Source organism: Sorex fumeus, unplaced genomic scaffold, assembly GCF_029834395.1.
Source record: "Sorex fumeus unplaced genomic scaffold, SorFum_2.1 ptg000024l, whole genome shotgun sequence".
Lineage (NCBI taxonomy): Eukaryota > Metazoa > Chordata > Mammalia > Eulipotyphla > Soricidae > Sorex > Sorex fumeus.
In genome coordinates, this window is record NW_026606081.1 from 18,322,492 (window position 1) to 18,343,469 (window position 20,978).

At 62.9% G+C, this 20,978-nt stretch overlaps 2 protein-coding genes across 2 annotated transcripts in view; both read left to right on the forward strand.

Annotated features, from left to right (window-relative positions):
* CENPE (centromere protein E) overlaps positions 1–9,344 on the forward strand; it is a 36,194-nt gene extending 26,850 nt beyond the window's left edge. The window contains exons 37-48 of the mRNA XM_056114298.1: positions 515–587; positions 679–854; positions 2,141–2,359; positions 2,618–2,812; positions 3,133–3,336; positions 3,830–3,946; positions 5,040–5,231; positions 6,264–6,376; positions 7,051–7,148; positions 7,945–8,107; positions 8,940–9,160; positions 9,250–9,344. Coding sequence (XP_055970273.1) covers positions 515–587; positions 679–854; positions 2,141–2,359; positions 2,618–2,812; positions 3,133–3,336; positions 3,830–3,946; positions 5,040–5,231; positions 6,264–6,376; positions 7,051–7,148; positions 7,945–8,107; positions 8,940–9,160; positions 9,250–9,344 — 1,866 coding nt within the window. The remainder of the gene's footprint in view (positions 1–514; positions 588–678; positions 855–2,140; positions 2,360–2,617; positions 2,813–3,132; positions 3,337–3,829; positions 3,947–5,039; positions 5,232–6,263; positions 6,377–7,050; positions 7,149–7,944; positions 8,108–8,939; positions 9,161–9,249) is intronic.
* A 2,169-nt stretch (positions 9,345–11,513) lies between these two features.
* BDH2 (3-hydroxybutyrate dehydrogenase 2) lies at positions 11,514–19,116 on the forward strand. Its single transcript, XM_056114262.1, has 9 exons — positions 11,514–11,587; positions 12,590–12,668; positions 12,993–13,089; positions 15,129–15,237; positions 15,415–15,475; positions 15,736–15,849; positions 17,588–17,646; positions 18,386–18,478; positions 18,981–19,116. The coding sequence occupies exons 1-9, from the start codon at positions 11,516–11,518 to the stop codon at positions 19,032–19,034; spliced, it is 738 nt and encodes a 245-aa protein (XP_055970237.1). The 5' UTR covers positions 11,514–11,515; the 3' UTR covers positions 19,035–19,116.
* Positions 19,117–20,978: the final 1,862 nt, after the last annotated feature.

Genomic DNA, 20,978 nt, shown 5'->3' on the forward strand with positions numbered 1-20,978 from the left:
CAAAAAGCCAAAAAAAATAGTGAAGTCCGGTTCTTTTCCCCTGGGACAGTTGCTGATTGCAGACCCCCGTGTGTGGGGGGAGAGAGAGTGTGGGCAGGGAGGTGGGACGTGCAGCTACTCCCTCCCGGAGCCGTTCTGCTTGCGCTCTAACTCGCTTAATCATCTCAAGACCCAAGAGCTTTGGCACAGACAGCGTCAGCTTGAAGGGGCGTGTGGGAAGCATGCAGAGCAGAGGAGGAAGCGCGGCTGGCCCGGCCCGCGGGGCCCCGGCTGCTCCCGGCCCGGACGCCAGGCAGAGCCGAGAGGAGCCCCAGAGCTGTAGCTCGGGATGAGAGACGAGCTGAGGAGGAGGAAGGGGAGTGTGGAGGCGGGCCGAGCACACGGAGAGTGCAGTGAGCTCAGGGCCAGGGCCCACAGCTGGGGAGCAAGACAGTCCAGGAGCGGCTGTGTGAACGCGGAGCCCAGGGGCTGCTCCGCGGTGTGGGACTCATGGCCCAGTGCTCCCATGGGTCAGAACCCAGGCCTCAGGCAGATCGGGAATCTGAGCCAGCGGCTTCCAGAGCTGCTCTTCCAGGGCTGCGGGAGCTGTAGGGAATCCTGTCCATGGTGGTCAGTCTGGCGGACACAGCGGGCAGCAGGTCTGGGCTCGGGCCCCGCCTCCCACCCACCCCGGTGCAGCTGTCATTTCCCGCCTGGTGGGCATGTCACTGAGATGCTGGCAGCTGACCCGCCCGCTGCCCGTGCACGACCCCCAGGACCACAGCCAGGGGACTTCGAGGGGTGACGGGGAGTCGCCATGTGACGGGAAGCAGCCGCTGACAGAGAGCCTCCAAGAAAAGTGCTCCCGCATCAGAGTGAGTCTGGGGTTCTGGGGGAGCAGGCGGGACCCAGGGAAGGGCAGGACCGAGACCCCTGTGTCAGGGAGCTGGGCCAGGAAAGGGGTCAGGGAAGGGGTCAGCTGGTGGGGACGCTCGTGTTATCTGCAGGCCGGCCCCACCCAGAGCAGCAGGGTTGGGTCTGCTGTGGCCCCAGGGGCTGCCAGACTCTGGGAGGCCCCTGGACATGCCCTGAACTTACAGCAGCCTAGGCAGGACCCACATCATCAGCAGGTACACTCACACCGCCTGTACACGGGTCTCACACACTCACACCAGCCCATACACATGGTCACACACACACACGCCCATGCACATGGTCACACACACACAAGCACGTACACACAGTCAAATACACTCACACCGGCCCGTACACTATGGTCACACGCACTCATATGCCCGTACACACGGTCACACACACAAGCACGTACGCACAGTCACATACTCACACCAACCCGTACACAGTCACACACACAAGCACATATACACAGTCACCCCAGCCCATACATGGTCACACACACAAGCACATACGCATGATCACACACACGCCCATACAGTCTCACACACACACAAGCCCATACACACCATCACACATACACTCACACAAGCTCGTACACACTGTCACACATACACACACATATGCATGTACACAGCCACACATATACTCACATGTACACAGTTGCACATACACTCACACATGCCCATACACACCGTCACATACACCCACACAGACATGTAGAGAGTCACATGCAGATACAGTCACACCTATACTCACTCATACATGCTCAAATGTATAGTCATACATAAACAGAATCACATTCTCAAACATACACATAGCACACACGTACTCACAGCCTTACATACAAACACACACATGCTCATACATATACATGTTGAAATGTGCTGAAGCACATGCATATAGTCACATGTTCAAACACATGTAGATGTTCAAACATACCCATGCATATAGTCACATGCTCAGACACAACACGTACACACACAGTTGCTCAAACACACACACGCACATGCATAAGAGACACGTAGGCATATGAGCAGTCACCTACGCCCCACAGACACGCGCTTCATGGACACGCACTTCTGCTGGGTGCCCATGACTCGCCTATGACAGGATGTGACAGGATGCTCTGGGCCTGGGGCGGGGCCAGTCACCGTGACCGGAGCTGGTTCCGGTGTCCTCTCTCCTGAGTCCGCGGCGGTCACTCCCGGCTTGTGTGGCCGCGCCCCCTGACCCGCCCGTCCCCCAGGAGCTCCTGAGGAAGTACGCGGAGATGAGCGGCCACTACGAGTGCCTGGACAGGCTCGCCGAGGACCTGGAGAGGGACATCGGGACCCAGAAGGAGCTGTCCGCCCGCGTGAAGGCCCAGCTGCCGCTGCCCTACGCACAGGCCAAGCAGGTGGACAAGGCACTGACCGGCAGCCTGCGCGGCTCCATGGAGCTGCTGCGCATCATGAAGAAGCTGAGGGTGAGGGGCCTGCAAGGCCGGCCCTCCCCCCGTCCACCCCCACATCCAGGGGCCTGTCCATCCCCCCATCCATCCCCCGCAGGGCCCGTCCATCCCCTGTCCAGGGCGCACGGGCACTGCTGCTGACAGGAGGCACCCAGGAGGCCCGGGGTGCCCAGCCCCCATGGGAGCCATCAGGGTCTCCCGGGCCAGGGCACTGGCCTTGCTCACCGCTGACCGGGTCGAGCCCCGCCCCCACGGCCCCGTCCTGTCCCGCAGTATGTGCTCAGCCACGTCGCGAAGACCAAGGAGGAGCAGCACGAGGCAGTCAGCAGGCTGGAGGCGGCGTCCGTGGAGGAGGCCGAGAAGCAGGACGAGCTGCTGCGGCAGATCCGGCACCTGCAGCAGGACTACGAGGCGCCCGGGGGCCTGCGGGGCCCGCAGCTGGGCCGGAACATGGACCTGCACCTCGAGGTAGCACGGGGCGGGCGGGCGTGGGGGAGGGGAGGGCGGGGGGAGGTTGGGGGGGCAGGGGGCGGCTGAGGGCTGCATCCATTGCCCTCCTCTCTCCCTGCTGCGCCCACCGAAGGGCCAGTCCCGCCCTGCTGGGATCAGCGCTGTGTGGCGAGCCCCGTGGCCCCTGATCTGGGCCGCCTCTCTCGGGGTCGTGTCGGGGTCAGGGGAGCTCAGGCTGTGGAGATGGGGCGCGACCAGGGGGGTCTCCCCTTCGCGTGGGCCCCTGCGAAACCGAGCTGCCGCCGGGGCCCTGGTGACTGGGAGCCCCCTCCTGCCAGGAGCTAGCCCGTGACCTCTCAGAGAACGACTTCCAGAGCGTGCGGGCCGAGGTCGAGGGCCTGCTGCAGAACAGGAAGGAGGCGCTCGGGCTCCTGCAGGAGTGGCTCAGTGCCCGCTTCGACCCGGAGACGCTCAGGACCAGAGTCCAGGAGGCCAGCCACCGCCTCTGCGCGGGGAACAACCTGTACAACCGCAGGATCCTCGTGAGACACCCCCCACCCCCACCGCACGCTCACAGATGGGTCCCCCGGGCCAGTATCCAGCCCAGCCCCCCCCAGCCAGTGTCCAGCCCAGCCCCCCCCCCCGGGCCAGTGTCCAGCCCAGCCTCCCCAGGCCAGTGTCCAGCCCAGTCCCCCCGGGCCAGTGTCCTGTCCAGCCCAGCCCCCGACCCCCCCCAGGCCAGTGTCCAGCCCAGTCCCCCCGGGCCAGTCTCCAGCCCAGTCCCCCTGGGGCCAGCACCTGCCATCAGCCGGCCCAGAGGCAGGCCTTGCCAGCACAGCTAGGGCAGTCACCTCCAGCCGCTGACCCCTCCCGCCCCGCCCACCAAGAATCGCCCCCACCCTCAGAGAGCAGTAGTCCCCTTCTGGAACCGTCTATCAGGGTCTCGGCTTCCCCTCCACCTTCCCTACAGCGCTTTCAGGGTTCAGGGTCCCCTCGGCCCCTGCCTGCAGCATGACCTGTCTCTGCCCGGCACAGACGATCCTGAACGAGTCCACGGAGTTCGAGGAGAGGAAGGCCGCCGTCGCTGGCCAGTGGGAGCTGGACCTCAGGGCCCTGCGGGAGAGGACGGAGGCGCTGGCCCGGGACCACCAGGCCCTGCTACGCGCCCAGCCCCCAGCCCAGCCCCGGGGGCCCCCAGCCCAGCCCCAGGGGCCCCCAGCCCAGCCCAGAGGGCCGCCACCCCAGCCCGCCACGGCCCCTCCCAACTCAGAGGCAAGTGCTCGCCCTGGGCCTTAGCAGAAGGGGCCTAGAGGGTTCCAGGACAAAGTGAAAGTGATGGTCCTGACACTTTGTGAAGGTGTGTGTGAAGGAGTCTGGTGCTGTCGTGTGTGTGTGTGTGTGTTTATATGTACCTCTATGGTGACGCTGAACCGACTCTGAGGTTAGACTTTCTGTGGGAGTTTCTCTTTGTCTTGCCATCAGGAGTGGTGGGGATTTGGGCGTGACGGATGCCCGCCCACGTACTGCCTGTGCGTTGCTCTCCTTAGAGTCTAAACACCTCGGCATCAGTATCAGTACCTCGACTCACTTCCAGAGGGAGTCGCTCGCTCCCTCTCGCTCCCTCCCTAGCTTCGGGCTGTGCTCAGAGCCCTCGGAGCGAGGATGTTTCTTAGGCCCGGCTGTGCTGGGACACCCAGCGCCCACTCACTGCCCTTTCTTGGGGCTCCGTGAGCTGCTTGTCTCACTAGCACACCAAAAGGCTTCGTAGGCATCCTGATTTGATCATAATTTATCATTTTTACAAAAATAAACTGACTGAAGCATCAGGGCAGTGACAGGAGTGTCCTGGGGTTTCTGCCATAGCCCCGCCCCTGCACTCAGGTCTTGAGACCCCCGCTGGGCCTGGGGGGGGTTGGGGGCTGGGCATCCCGCACCTCAGGCAGGCCTGAGGGTCTTTCCACAGACCGTCAGCTTCAAATCGTGATGTCGGGGCCGGAGCGACAGGCCGCGGCGAGGGTCCTGGCCTCACAGGCCGACCCGGGCTCTGTCCCTGGCACCCGCGGGGTTCCCTGAGCCCCGCCGAATGTGGCCCCAAGCAGGAATAAGAGAGCCTTCCCCGTGCTCCCAACGAGCGGAGCCAACACTGCCTCTCCGTGTGATGCGGGCTCTTCCTCCCAGCGGGAGGGACGGTGGTGCTGGCCGCGTGGCCCGTCCCTCTGCCCAGCGCCCACTCGATCTCCTGCAGCAGGTGCGGGAGCGGGAGCTGGAGACGCGGTTGCGGGAGGCAAGGGAGAGCATCCGGCGGAAGGACAGCCACGCAGCCCAGGTGCAGCGGGAGCTGGAGGCCGCCCAAGGCTCCGTGGCCACACTGCGGGGCCAGGTCAGCCAACTGCAGGACGCGCTGGAGAAGGCCCAGGACACCGTCCAGGCACTGCAGGTGAGGCCAGAGCCCTCAGGCGCCCCAGCCCTGGGGCACCATCCAGAGGGGAAATGGGGTTCCAACTGCCACCTGCCCCGCTGCGTTTGGGAGGACCTGGTGTTTCACCTGGGGAGGACAGGGAGTTAGTTGTTTAGGGGGCGTTGGCTTGTTTTTCACTTGGGGGCCAGACTCAGGGCTTTCTCTTGCCAGCCCCCAAAATCACTTTTAAGAAGGGAGCTCCAGGGGCCGGAGAGATAGCACAGCGGGTAGGACGTTTGCCTGGCACGCGGCTGACCTGGGTTCAATTCCCAGCATCCCATATGGTCCCCTGAGCACCGCCAGGAGTGCAGAGCCAGGAGGAACCCCTGTGCATCGCCAGGTGTGACGCAAAAAGCAAAAAAATAAAGGGGGAGCTCCAGGGGCCGGAGAGATGGCACAGTGGATAGGGCACTTGCCCTGCATGCGGCCAACCCCAGCACCCCATATGGTTCCCTGAGCCCCACCAGGAGTGACCCTGCGCCCAGCTGGGTGTGGCCTTAAAAGGAGACTCCAGGGCGCAGGATGCTGGCCTGGATGTTGGAGTAAGGCGCCCACCCAGCACTCCTCGCCCCTGGCACTGGGAAGTGCTCCCCCAGCAGCAGTCCTTAGAGGGCGCCCCAGATGTGCTCTTGCTCCGTCTTGTCTGCGAGCTTCAAGGGCCTTTCTAGCCGCCATCGTTGTGGGTGACGAGTATCCCTGGGGAGTGGAGCAGGGCCCGGAGCTGTGGGGTCCTTGATTCCACCCCCAGCTCCACAGTGACCCCTGCCCTCACCACCCCCAGGCCCCTGAGCGCTGCTGGTGACGCCCAGAAGCAAAGGCTCGTATTCCTGTCTCAGTCACATGTGTGCGCCCCTCCCCCCGCTTCTCAGAGCTTTGGAGCAGGCATTAAACCGTCCCCCTGGGCCAGCAGCGTAACTGTCCCCGCACGGCCTATCGGACCCTCGAACCCTCCTGGGCGGGCCATGCTCAAGGCTTGACAGGTCGGCTCTTCCCATCCCCCAAACGCTGCAGGACAGAGTGGCCGCAGGGGCACAGCCCTATAAGGAGGAGATCGAGGAGCTGAAGACAAAGCTGGTGAGGAGAGACCTGGAGATGCTGACGGACAACAAGGAGCTCAAGAAGGAGTACGTCTGTCCATCCGTCTGTGTGTCCAGCCCGCTCACCCTGCAGGGGTTCCTGATGAGGGTCTTGCACTGCTTTCTGAAAACAAAGTCACTCAGTGCCACTGACTTCTTTAAGCAAAACGCCTGTGCCCAGTGGTCCCGGGTTACTGCGGCCCCGCTTGGCACTGTTGCCCGCCTGGCCGTCTTGCCGGGGCTGCTGAGAGCACTGTTCAGGCTCCCCTTTGGTGGCGGGCCAGCGGTTTTCTTTCCGTGACGGGAACATGACTCAGGACTGAGCTCGCCACGGTGTCTGGCTGTGTGGAGAGCGAGCGGCCCTGAGCCTGGAGCGGCTGCATGGCCTGCCGGGGCCCCGTGCTGCCCATCGGCACACAGACGGCGGGAGCCACAGGGAACGCCGGCCTGGGCCTGGCTCCAGGCCTCACATCCACACAGGGCGCGGCTGGGCGGGTGCCCGTGGCCCCTCCTCGCTCTCTCCCTCCGCATCCCTCCTGTGGGGTCAGACACGCAGGCGGCACCTAAGCCCCAGCCCCTGTGACCGCCACAAGCCGCCGGGGCCTTCGCCGTCCCCTGAGAGCTGAGTCGGCTGCACTGGTGCTCCTCACCGGGGCCGGGCAGGGGCCATCCCGCTGCCCATCCCCGGGGTGGCCCCCGTAACCGGCTCCCTCTGTCCACAGACTGACCTCGTCCAGGGCGGCCGTGGAGCACCAAAAGGAGCTGATCAGGGTCCTGAGGGAGAACCTGCGGAGGGCCCAGCAGGCCCACGACACGTCCAGTGAGTACCACAGGTGCCCAGGGCGGCGGGCAGCTGGCGAGGGATGGCAGCGTCTCGTGGCAGTGGAGCCGGTCAGGCACAGCCTGCCAGCAACCCTGTGGGCAGGAGTTGCCCTTTGCCCCAGCTTGGTGGCGGGGCAGGTCCTCCCAGCACTTCCGACAGTGACTTAACGACTGAGGCAGCATTATCCGCAAAGACGGGAATAGTCTGACGGATTTTAACCGTGTGCAGCAGAAGGAAGTTAGAGGCTCCTTTGGTTTGGGGGCCACACCCAGCTGTGCTCCGCGCCAACAGCCGGCTCCTGGCGGTGCTCAGGGGACCATGTGGCATGCTAGGGATCGAACCCAGGTTCTGCCACACACCAGGCCAGCACTTGGGCTGTGCTATCTCTCCGGGCCCGGCCTTATGTTCCTTAGAGCGGGCATTTTCCTAAATTGTCCTGACTGTCCTCGGGACTGAAAATGCCAAAGGGGCATGTGCTGCCTTGACCTTCTGCTGCTGTGATGTGCAGGGCCGCCCGCCATGGAGCCAGGATCAGTCATCAGGAGAGGGAGGGAGGGAGGAAGGAAGGGAGGGAGGGAGGGAGGGAGGGAGGGAGGGAGGGAGGGAGGAAGGAAGTGTCCTACAGGGGCTTGCCTTGGGGCCGGCGCTGCTGTCAGGCAGGAGCCAAGGGCCTTGACCCGACTTGTCCGGGGTCTGTGGCCAGTGGTCTCCAGGTGCTTGAGGGCCCGCGCGGCTGGGCCTGCAGGGGCGTGTTCAGTGGTGGCGCCACTGGCCTTTCCGCGTCCCCCCACAGTGGCGCCGGAGCCCACCGAGACGCAGCCCCCAAGCCAGCCCCTGACTTGTGGCGGCGGCAGCGGCATCGTGCAGAGCACCAAGGCCCTGATCCTGAGGAGCGAGTACACGCGGCTTGAGAAGGAGAACTGTCAGCTGAAGCGGCAGAATGCGCAGCTGGAGAGGTGAGGCGCGCCGGGTGGCAGGTGGCAGTCACGGACACGCCACTTGGGCCGTCCCCATGCATGCACCCTGCGCCCGACGGGCCCCATCCTGGAGGCCAGAGGGCACCTGTGTTGGATGCAGGTTCCGCACATGCCCAGACCCATGCCCTCTGCACGGGCCCCTCCTCAGGCAGCGGGCGTGCAGTGTGACTGTCAGAGGTGGAGGCCAGCCCAGGTCTCGGGAACTGTGAGGAAGTTGGGGGGTCTTGGGCGGGGAGGACTCTGCCCCGGGGATGCTCTCGATTTCCAGGACCCCCGGCGGGTACAGACTTGCCACTGTCTAGGAGCTGCTTGGCCTGGGCCAGAGTCCTCAGGGGCCAGGATGAGTGACGGCCAGAGGGAACCGCAGAGGGGCCATCTCCTGAAACCAAGACTGAGCCCCAAGTGGGCGCGCAGGCACGCACACACTCATCACTCATACTCACACATACACACACATGCGCACACACATACACACACTCCTGCTCATACACAGTCAAACACACTGGTACTCAAACACACACACACACACACACACTCTGCCCCCAAGACTCATTCTCAAACACACACACACTTGGACTCACACAGACACTCATGCACACACGTGCACACTCAACACTCACAATCTTTCACATACGTGCACACTCAACCTACACACATGCTCGCAGACGTACACACCTACGCGCATGCTTGCGAAAACACTCGTGCCCAGACACCTACGCGCACACACGCTCACACGCACTCCTGCGCGGCAACCTTGCCCTCCCAGCCCCGCCCCCTCACCCCATCCCCGTCTCCGCCCGTGTCTCCACAGCAGTAACCAGCAGCTGTCCTGCGAGGTGCGCGCCTGGAAGGAGCGGAGCCTGCGCCCCTGCCCGAAGCCCCCTGCGGACCCGCGTGCGCCCACTCCGTCGCCCACGCGCTTCCGGGAGCGCAACGCGGGGCCCCTGGGCCCGGGCTCGCCAGGACTGCTGGACGGCCGCTGCCGCTCGCTGCCCGCGCGCTACTTCGACAACTCGGGACTCGGCCTGCCAGGTGGGTGCGGGGGTCCCGGCCCGGGCACGGGGCCACTCGCGGGGGACCTGTCCGGGCTCACACCGGCCTGTTCCCGCCCTCCCGCGCAGGGCCGCCCAGCACCGAGGACGTGGACAGCGACGCGCAGCCCCGCCCCTGGCTGGCGGAGACCAGTGTGGACGTGCCGGAGTGCAAGACGCAGTAGCCGCCGCCGGTGGGCTGAACCGGACCCTGGCTTCCGCTGGCCGCCAGGGCCAACCCGCCCTTTTATTTATTTATGTGTACAGAATAAAGTTGTTGGTGTCAGCGTCAGCCTCCCACTCTCTGGGAAATGTGCAGGTGGTTACCCCAGCTGCCCCCTTCGGGTAAATCAGTGTAGACCTGTGGATCAGTATAGACGTGTAATCAGTATAGATTCATGGATCAGGATAGACGTGTAATCAGTATCGATGTGTAGACGTGTAAATCAGAATAGATGCATAATCAGAAGTGTAAACCGGTGTAGCCGTGTAGATCAGTGTAGACATGTAATCAGACGTGTAAATCAGTATAGGCATGTAGATCAGTGTAAATCAGTGTGTAGACGCGTAGTCAGATGTGTCAGTGTAGACCTGTAATCAGTATAGATGTATAGCTCAGTGTAGACATGTAGATCAGTGTAGACATGTAGATCATTATAGAGATGTGATCAGTGTAGACGTGTAGATGAGTGTAGATGTGTGCTCAGTGTAGACGTGTAGATCAGCGCACACCTGTAGGTGAATGCACACCTGTAGATCTGTATAGATGTGTAAATCAGTGTAGACGTGTAATCAGTGTCGACCCCTCATTCCGTCCCTCTGAAGAGCAGCGCCTGTGAGTCGTGGTCACGGGGCAGGCGCAGGCAGGCGCTGGGCCGGGGGTCCCAGTCCTGGGAGGGCTGCGGGGACTGCCGGGCATCTGTGCAGGCAGCGCCCCACTCCAGGCTGAACAGCCCCCGTCTCGGGCGCACTCCCAACCCTGGACACTCAGGGGCCTCCGCGTCTCCGCCAGCGGCCCCCGCCCGCGCGGAGCAGTGACCCCACGCTGGGCGCCCCCGACCCGGGTGCAGTTCCCCAGCAGGCCGGCAGGGGGCGGCAGTGGCGCGGGGCCCCGCAGCATCCCGGCGCCGCCCCCGCTGCCCGGCCCAGTGGTCACGCGTCCGGCCGCCCGCTGGCAGGAGTAGCTGGGGCGGGAGTGTCTGGGCAGGTGTCTGGGCGCGGGACTCAGCGGCGCGCACGTAAGTTCTGGCGCCTCTGGGGGCGCCCGGGGGAGGCCCCGGGGCGGGGGGACAGCGAGTGGACTCTTGGGAACCGGGGAGGTTCCCCCAGAGTGGACAGACGAGGGAGCGGCCTGACCAGCCCGTTGACCCTCCCCGCAGCCCCGCGCCCACTCCCCCGACCTCACTGTGGCGCCAGCCCCACCTGCTCCCTTGGGGACAGGCAGCCCCTGGAGGGGGGAGGCTCTGTCTCTCGCGCTGTCTCTGTCTCTGTCTCTGTCTCTCTCTCTCTCTCTCTCTCTCTCTCTCTCTCTCTCTCTCTCTCTCTCTCTCTCTCTCTCTCTCACCCTCCTCCTTTCCCTTTCTCTCTTTCCCTTTGCTGGAACACAGCCGTGACGCTGTGGCCTGCTGCAGCCACTCTGTGATTGGTGTGCGGCAGGCTCTGGGGACAGCAGGGCAAGAGAAACAGGGGCTCAGCCCCGAGAGGTAGCTCGGTGGTTTGAGACCCTGGCCAGCCCTCGGGCCGGAGACTCCGGGGATGGGGCTGAAAACATGCATGGAGAGAGCGTCTTCACCCATCTGCCTTTGCCCTGGCCTGGGGAGCCCAGGCTCCGTGGAGGGGCCCAGACAGGCACAAGTGTCCGCTGGCCAGCAAGCAGCAGCCTGGGGCCAGACGCCCTGACAGTGGTCAGCTGGTTGCCCTGAGGCAGGGTGGAGCCGTGTGGCCCCATCTGCAGCCTGCTGAGTCTCCTGCCACGGAAGGCTGGGCCCCCTCAAAGCTGCCCTTTGTCCCCCGACACCCCCATGTGCCCCTGCCGCCAACACAGAGCTGTCTGTGGACCCTGTCCATCACAGCACTGTGGCTGGAGTGGCCCAGGGCAGCAGCCAGGCAGCACCGCCCAGGGACTCTGAACCGTGGAGTCCGGCGCAGGGACAAGGCCCGTGTAGCTGCGCCTCGTGGGCTCTGGCCGTGGGGGACACCAGCTCCCAACCCTCTGTCCATCCTCAACCCCTTCCCTGGGCCATGCTCCGTGGCTTCTGCGTGCAAACCTGGACTCCCGGGCCCTGTACAGGCATTCGCAGGGGGGCTGCCTTGGCTGCGACGAGAACCGAACCCTCGCTTGCGGGGAGCGTCCGCGATGGGCCGCCTGGACGGGAAGGTGGTGGTGCTGACCGCTGCAGCCCAGGGCATCGGCCGCGCAGCTGCCCTGGTGAGAACAGCAGGACCAACCGCCGGGGGTTGGGGCTGCGCGGGGGCGCACCCACCTCTGCAGGGGGTCTGGGCTTCCGGGTCCCCAGACGCCCAGGGCCTGGGTACCAGCCACAGCAACTAGCTGGCCCCCGGCCTCTCGATCCTGCTCGCTCTACCACCCTGGCCATTAGCCCTGCCCCCACTCGCCCCGCCCCCTGGTCATTAGCCCGCCCCTTTCTCAATGGCCCCGCCCCTCTACTCATGAGCCCCGCCCCTTTGCCCATTAGCCCCGCCTCTGCCTGTTAGCCCCATCCCTCCTCCTTGTCCTGCCCCTCTGATCATTAGCTCCGCCTCAGTGGCCCCCTGGCCCCGCCCTCACTGGCCCCACCCTTCCCTTCCTGGATCTGCCCTCCTCGCCCCACGCCTTTGACCATCAGCCCCACCCCTCCCCACTCACCCCTGCCCTGTGATCATTAGCCCCGCCCTCACTGGCCCCACCCTGCCCTTACTGGCTCTGCCCCGCTTGCCCCGTCCTATGATTATTAGCCCCACCCACTATTCTCACCCCGCCCACACTGCCCTGCTCACCCCGCCCCCTGGCCATTAGACCCGCCCCTCCTTCCTCGCCCCGCCCTGCCCTTACTGGCTCTGCCCCGCTTGCCCCGCCCCTCTCTCATAAGCCCCGCCTCGCTCGCCCCGCCCTCACTGGCCCCGCCCTCACCACCCTTGAGCTGCCTCCGCCTCCACCCTCCTCTGGCCTGCAGAGACTGGTCTCCCCGGTTCCCCCTCTAAAAGGTGTTGGGGGGCTCCTGTTCAAGTTTTGGGGTCAGACACGGGCTTCAAACGCCAGGAGCCTTGACCCACGCTCTCTGAAACCAGAGCTGAGTACACCCGGCACTAGGGGCCCAGTTGGCCTGAGGCCCCGTGACCGGGCAATGTAGGCCGGGCTGTCCCCAGGGCCCGGCAGGAGCGTGGCCTCATCTCCAGCCCACAAAGGCCGGTTTGTGCTTCTGCCGAGCAGGCGTTTGCGAGGGAAGGCGCCAGGGTGATCGCCACTGACATCAATGCAGCCAAGCTGCAGGAGCTGGATGGGCACCCGGGTAAGTGGCCACAGGCGAGCTTCCAGGGCAAAGCCATGCGGGAGGCTGCCGCCAAGGTCTTGCTGACCCGGGCCTCGCCCGCAGTGCTCCAGGCTCTGGGGATGCCCCTGATAGATGCTCGGGGGTCATTCCTGGCACTGCAAGACTTGCTTCTGGCTGAGCTCAGGGGTGCGGGGCCCTCTACACACACAGCCCGTAGCCACTGACTGTCTCAAGTCAAGTCCTCACATCGCAGAGCTCCCTTTGGGCGCCAGGCCGCGGGCAGCACCTCAGACAAGCTCTGTCCACGAGACCCGAGAGGTGGCCCCTTCTGTGTCCCCTCAGGCATCCAGACCCGCGTCCTGGACGTCACGAAGAAGAAACAGATCGACCAGTTTGCCAGCGAGGTGGAGCGAGTGGACGTGCTCTTCAATGTCGCTGGGTGAGTCGGCATCACGCTGCCATGTCCAGCGTCCCGAGGTCTTCATCAAAGGGGGTGGAGGACATGGCAGAGTGTTATTGGGGGCCATGGCCTGGGCACAGCATGGCCAGGATGATGGGCAGGCACCGTGGCGGTAGCCACGGGCACCCCGGGGCCTATGCTCCTGCTCCAGGCCACCTCTCCGCCCTCGCCCCCACCCCCCGCCGGACTCTGAACCGAAACTCGGGATTTTTCTTGTCTTGACTGTGGACTTGCATCCTTTCCAGAAAGCAGGGCTGGGGGGTTGGGTGCAGGCGCCCCGCGTGGTTGGCGGGAGAGGGCAGAGAGTTCTTCATGGCTGACAGTTTGGAGGCACCCCCAGGGGAGCTCCCCTGGCCACCACCCCCTAGGGGCCCCAAGGAGTGTGGGGCAGTGCAGATCTGTGCCCAAGCCTGGCTTCCCGCCCCGAGAAGTGCAGCATCTGCACATGGGTGTTTGACCCAGGGACCGGGAGACTGGCCTCGCAGGGGGTGGGGCAGGCCGAGTCTGTGGAGTGCCATAGTGCAGGCCAGGCAGGGGCCATGCCAGGGAGGTGCAGCTGGGAACAGCCATGACGGACACGGGAGACGGAGCAGCACATGGGCACCCAGGCCACATTTGCATCACTCCCCTAACGTGAAGACCAAGGCCTCAGAGTCCCCACCATGTTCAGGACACGTGTGCCCTCCCTCACACACACACACACACACACACATGCACACACACGCACACACACACATGCACACATGCATACACACGCACGCATGCACACACACATGCGCACATACTTACACACAAATGCACACAAACGTGCCCACACACACTTGCACGCACACACACAGGCACAGCCTCTCAGCGTGTCGTAGCTGATTGTGTGTGGGGACGTGCAGAAATTCAGCCATCGGTGCCGTCTGCTTTGTGAACAACCCGCCGGAGCCTGGTAGAACAGATTCGGGGCCAGCAGGAAGACGGCCAGAGAGGTCCTTCGAGGCCCCACGGGTTCTGCTCAGAGGCCTGGAGGGTTCTGTGACCAGCGGAGAGGGAGGGCCTGGCTGTCCTGGGGAGCATGCGAAGGAAGCCAACACAGTGGGTCTCGGCGGCAGCTTCAGGGAGACAGCTCAGGGGCACTGTGTGTGTGCTGCCTCACACACGCTGCCCCCCCTTGTCCCCGTGTCCCACCAGAACTGAGCCCTGAGCAGTCAGCAGGAATCTGCGCCTGCCAGGTGTGGCCCAGACCCTGCCCATGCTGCTCCTCATTGTGGGGTCCGCAGGGCCCACTGTAACTGTCCCTCAGCTTCCCCAGGGGACCCCCATTTTCCCTGCCATTTGGATGCCCCTTGACATGCCCCGTCTTTGCCACCAGGGGGCACTGCTGCCTGGGAAATGGACCCCACCCACATCCGCAGGCTCTGGGGCCCTTCCCGGGTTTGTTGTTTCTGGCTTTGTGTTTTGCTTCATTTCAGTTGGTTTTTGGTTTGGGGGTCACACCCAGTGATGCTCAGGACTTACTCCTGGCTCTGCACTCAGGAATCACTCCTGGTGGGGCTCGCAGGGGACCATATGGGATGCCGGGGACCGAACCCGGGTTAGTGGTGTACAAGGCAAGCGCCCTTCTGGTTTTATTACACCCACCTCCTTCCTGGGGGGAGACAGGTGATCGCTGGGGCTGTTTGTACTTAAGGTCTCCAGTTCTGGTGACCCCAGTTCCTTCCCTGGCACCACACAGGCCCTCAAAACAACAGAGCACCACTGGGATGGCCCATAAGGCAGGGAGGGAGGGAAGGAGGGAGGAGGGAGGACGGAGGTAGGGAGAAAGGGAGGAAAAAAGAAACGAGAGCGGGAGAAACACGGATCTGGTCCGTCTAGGGGACAAGGGAAGGGTTGGAGCATGCGTCCGGGCCCAGGCCAGGCGCGGCCCTTTCTGATGCCCATGAGCCTCTGGGCTGAGCGCCAAACTCTCTGGCCCCGCCCCCACCCGTTGGGGTCCCACTGGGGGGAGAGGCTGACGTGGCGCCCTGCAGGTTTGTGCATCACGGCACCATCCTGGACTGTGCGGAGCAGGACTGGGACTTCTCCATGAACCTCAACGTGCGCAGCATGTACCTGATGATCAAGGCCTTCCTGCCCAAGGTGACAAGCCCAAGCCCAGGCCCACGCCCAGGGAGGGCCCGCACCCGCACCCGCGCCCAGGGCCCACACCCGTGCCCCACGCCTGCATCCCTCACCCCACGCCCCGCGCCCGGACCCCAGACCCCGGACCCCCGCCCCGGACCCGCGCCCGCGCCCACTCCCCGCCGTCTCTCACAGATGCTGGCCCAGAAAGCCGGCAACATCATCAACATGTCCTCGGTGGCATCCAGCATCAAAGGTAATGGCTAGCCCACCTCCGGGACACCGTAGAGGGGGCCCCAGGGCAGAGGCCAGGGCATAAATGAGGAAATGGCGCCCACATCCCTCCCTGCAGCTGCCTGCTGTGCCCCTGCTCGGCCCCAGATTTCCTTCTCGCCCCATTTTTCTGGTGTCTTGGCCCAGGCTGGTACCCCTGGCAAAGGAGAAAGGGACACCACCGGTGGGAGGGGCGGCGGGCGGGGCGCACCCACCCAGGCCTGCCCGCGTCCCTGCCTGCAGGCGTGGTGAACAGGTGCGTGTACAGCACCAGCAAGGCGGCGGTGATCGGGCTCACCAAGGCGGTGGCGGCCGACTTCATCCAGCAGGGCATCCGCTGCAACTGTGTGTGCCCGGGTGAGTGGCCCAGGGGTCCCACAGCCCCGCCCTGCTGCCGGCCCAGGTTCCTGACTCAGAAAGAACCTGGGGAGGTTTGGGAGGGAGGGAGGCGGGGGGCAGGGCAGGTGCGGGGCATGGGGACCTTCTCTGCGCTCTGCACCCCAGGGCCTTCGCCCACGATCAAGTTCAGCACAGCCAGCCCTGTGCCAGCTGCAGGACCCGGATGGAGGCGGGGAGAGCGCGGGCACAGGGGCCAGGACACCCCCCCCCCCACCATCGGGGTCTCCCGGGACACCACTGCTGTGGGGGGTGGGGGGAGGCGAAGTCAGGAAGGTTCTGGAGACTGGTGTGGCCCACGCTGACCCCTGGCGTGGGGCCCCCCGAGAGGGAAGCTGGTGACCCCATGGCTGGGGGTGGCGTTTCCTGGCCCTGGACCAGGAAGGTGAATGCAGGAAGAGGCGGGTCCCTGGGCCTCCGTGCCACTGAGTCAGTGGAAGGGATGACGCGGGAACTGGAAAACGGGGCCTGGTTCAGTGACCGGCCCCCTCTGACGGCTGGAACCGTGACCGTGCACTCGGGAACAAGGAACTGGTGGCCACAGGAGCCTGCCCAGGACAGCTTGGCACACATGTGTCTGGGGGGGGGGGGGGTGGGCAGCAGCCATGGTGCCACATCACATGGCCATCTGACTGGGCATCACTGTCAGCCCTGCAGGCTAAGTGTTTCCGGAATGGTCACGGGACCCTCTGAGCCTTTCCTGGGGTCCCCGCGAAAAACAGAAAAGAAAAAACTATAAAGTGTCACAGATAAGACTTTCAATACTTGGGGCTCCGAGGGACAGTGGAGGAAAGGCACTAGCATTGCAGCTGCTCTGGATTGCACCCCCCGCACCCCACAGGGTCCCCTGGTCCCGTCATGAGTGAGCCTGAGCACAGAGCCAGGAGTATCCCTGAGCACAGAGCCGGGAGTCACCCTGAGCACAGAGTCAGGAGTGATCCCAGAGTGCAGAGCCAGGAGTGAGCCCTGAGCACAGAGTCAGGAGTCAGCCCTGAGCACAGAGCCAGGAGAGATCCCTGAGCACAGAGCCAGGAGTAGCCCTGAGCACAGAGCCTGAAGAAGCCCTGAGCACAGAGCCAGGAGTCATCCTGAGCACCAAGCTGGGAGTCAGCCCTGAGCACAGATCCAGCAGAGAGCCCTTAGCACAGAGCCGGGAATAGCCTTGAGCACCCCTGGGTGTGGCCCAACACCCCTCCCTCCGCTCCTGACCACAGAGACTTTGAACATTTAAAGCCAACATGGGAAGGACAGAAGTACCCAAGCTGAGGACTCTGACAAGCAGCCGTTGTCCCGAGGTCCCCGACAGCAGCTGTGCTGGTGGTCAGCGACAAGGCCCCAAGGTCTCTGAGAGCCATCAGAGCCACGGGGAGGCGCTGTCCACTGCATCCTGGGGACCCACAGCAGTGGCCCCCTGCTTGGTTCTCAAGTGGCCAGAGAACCAGTCTGGGGGGATCCTTGGGGCTAAGACGGTCACTGCCTGCCGGGACCCCGGCACCACCTGGCTGCTGGGTGTGGCCCAGAACCACCCCCGTCCCCAAGATCGCAGCCTGTGTTTGTCTGTGAAGGTCATCGCATGTGTGGGGTCAAGTGCGGCTAAGGGACACTGGCGCTGTCCCCAGGAGCCTCTGGAAAGGGCCATGAGGCCTTCCTGGGTTTCTCAGCATGCGAGTGACCAAGCTCCGTGTCGCCCTGATTCCAGGAACGGTGGACACCCCGTCTCTGCAGGAAAGGATCCAGGCCCGGCCGGACCCCGCTGAGGTGCCCACTCGTGGAAGGGAGGGGCTGCCCGGGTCTGAGCAGGGGGGCCGGGAGTGGCTTTTGGGGGCTCTGCCTCGGCCTCACAAGCTGAGAAGTGTCCAGGAGGGCTGCACCCCATTGACATCCCAAACCCCGGGGAGCTGGGCACTCGAGAGGCAGGGGACGGCCACGCCGAATGGCCAGCCCAAGAGTGACCTCAGGGCCTCTGAAGCATCACTTTTCATCCCCCCATGATGGAGCAGTAGCACAGCGGGTAGGGCATTTGCCTTGCATGCGGCCGACATGGCCGACCCGAGTTCGATTCCTCCGCCCCTCTCGGAGAGCCCGGCAAGCTACTGAGAGAATCTCGCCTGCACAGCAAAGCCTGGCAAGCAACCCATGACATATTCGAGATGCCAAACACAGTAACAAGTGTCACAATGGAGACGTTACTGGGCCCGCTCGAGCAAATCGATGAACAACGGGAGGACAGTGACAGTGGCAGTGACATGCCCCACTCTCAGAGAAGCTCAACATGGGGTCATGTCACTGTATCTCCCACGAAATGCTCCTTGGATATCCTCCTCCTGGCATGTGCCATGGGGTCATGCTGCAGACATCTGTTGGATGTCTGGGGGTGACTGAGGGTCAGCATGCCAGCATGCTCATGGTCACTGTGGCCTCCAGGACCCCTCCGGCATTGCCTCTGGCTGCGGGAGGGGAGCGGCCCCAGTGCCAATGCCTCACGCTCTCATCACAGGCGCTGAGTGATTTCCTAAAGAGGCAGAAGACCGGACGGTTCGCCACTGCGGAGGAAGTGGCACTGCTGTGTGTGTACCTGGCCTCCGACGAGGTGCGGCATTCCACACTCTGTCCTCTTTGAGTTTCGAGTCTGGGGTCGGAGGGATAGCACAGAGGGCTGGGCACACCCATAGGGTCCCCTGAGCTGCACTAGGAGAGATCCCAGAGCGTGGAGCCAGACTCAGCCCTGAGTGGGGTGTAGACCCAACCCTTTCCCCCCCCAACACGCACACGTGCGCACGCACACGCGCGCACACACACACACACAAAACCCAAAAGTAAAGTCTGCGGCTCAAAACTCAGCAGGAACTATGCTGAAGTGAAAGGCTCTTTCCCCCGTACTTAGCTCTCTGGTGCAAAGCCACTAGACTTGCGGATCTTCTGATTCTGACCCTGAGTACGTGGCCAGTTCTGCTTAGAATGGAGCCGGTCTCACCAGCCGAGCACCCGCGTGCCAGCAGCCCCCCGAAGTACAGAACACACCTCCCTAGGTGCTCCCTGGGGACCCACCCAGCTCCCAGCTAACCGCATGTGCCCCTCTCTGCTTCTCCCAGTCTGCCTACGTCACGGGGAGCCCTGTGGTCATCGACGGGGGCTGGAGCCTGTGAGCCCAGGTCCCTCTGTCCTCCCGCCCACCCTGACTTGCCGGCAGGAGCCACATTCCGCTCAGCTGTCCAGCACTTTGTAGACGAGACCAACGGTGACCCTCACGGTGGCCGCCGGGCACGTGCCTGCGTGTGAGACCCTATTCCCATCCCCGGCGCTGCCAGGGAACTATCACAGCCCCAAGAATCATCTTAAGAATAACCCTTGATTTGTAAGAACAGTCACTGCAGAAAGAATCGTTTTTAAAATAAACCCTGATTTGTCAGCGTATGCAACTAAAATGTAAGCATAGAAATAACGGAAATGTTTTACTCTGTTTAGGGGTCGGGGGTCCTCTCAGGTGGTGGTGAGGGGACCTGGGGTCAAGCCGGCTGCTCAGTGAGGCCTGAGGACGAGGTGCAGGGAGTGGTCCTCGAGGCCTAAGGGAGGGACAGGGCCACAGCTGGCGGGGCTGGGGACCTCCAGGGCTGTACCCACAACACTCAGGGGACCCTGTCTCAGCCCATGAGCACGGACTCCTATTCTGTCTCCGTGGCCCAGAAAAAAAGGGAAGGTTTTTAAAGGAGAAGAGATTAAATCTACTTTGTCCATGTCCCAGTGCTCGGATATTTCTGCACAGTTCAGCCCTGGTCCATGTGTGACCCCAACTGAAATGCCTACACTTTCCTATAGGAACACCAAGGCAGGAAGGGATTTGGCTTCAGAACCTGCATAATAGGAGTTTCGATTCAAAGTCACATTTATTTTCTACTGTTTCGTCTTGTGGGCACAGCTGGTAGTGCTCAGGAAAGCACAGCATTGGATCGAGGCCCCGGTCAAACCCGGCACCTGGCCCACTGTCCACTCCACAGAACAGGGGTCTCATCTGTTACGTAATAGAAAACCCATCCTCAGGTTTGCATACTAGACAGAGGTATTCATTTATGATGATCTCTTTCTTAGTCTTAAAAAAAATCATTATTAAAATATGCCTCATTCCCCTGACCCTGAAAGAGCCCTGAATACGTCATTGGGCTACACTAGCACGCGACAGGGACAAATGGAGTCTTTACTAGCGCGCCCGCTCGAACAAGTCAATGATCAATGGGATGACAAGGGACAACTGATTAAAATGTGCAATATTTGTCATGGGTCTGAGACATAGTGAAATAGCTGGCCTTCTTCCTCATTAGTTTGAGGAACATCTTTAGACTAAGTGTAGATTGGTTTTCCCACCTCCAGGGTAGCCATCCAAGAGGGCATGAAATTCAGAAATCCTCTCTGGATAAATAAGCGTAAGTGAAGTATATAATGGGAAACACTGTCACTGTCACTGTCCTCCCGTTGTTCATCGATTTGCTCGGGCGGGCCCAGTAACATTGTGAGACTTGTGACTGTGTTTGGCATATGGAATACGTCACAGGGAGCTTGTCAGGCTTTGCCGTGAGGGCGAGATACCCTTGGTAGCTTGTTGGGCTCTCCGAGAGGGACAGAAGAATCGAACTCCGGTTGGTCATGTTGGCTATGTGCAAGGCAAACGCCCTGCCTCTGTGCACACTAGAAGAAAATCGGGTTTTCTAGGGAAAGGCTAAATATATGGGTTTGCTAACTCAGCTGTGCCCTCAGGTCCCAGGCCTAGCAGCAGCGAGTTTTCTCCCTCCACGGCAGGCCCAGGGTGGCCCTGCAGGGAGGTCACTTGCCTTGCACGCAGCTTCCTGGGTTACTGCCCGAGCCCCGATTGCCCACTTTGGAAAACATTCTTTTTGCCTTTTCTGTCCACCTGAATTAACACCAGGCAGGCCCTGGACTGGACAGTGTTTGGGCCCCGTGTGATGTAGCGGGGTCAGGTGGAGGCGGTGAAGTGAGTTAAGGCTGAGACGGAGGCCGGCTGGGGAGGAGGCCAGGAGCCAGGCAGGACCAGGCAGGGCGGGACAGAAGCAGGGCTCAGGCGCTCTCTGACCAGGCTT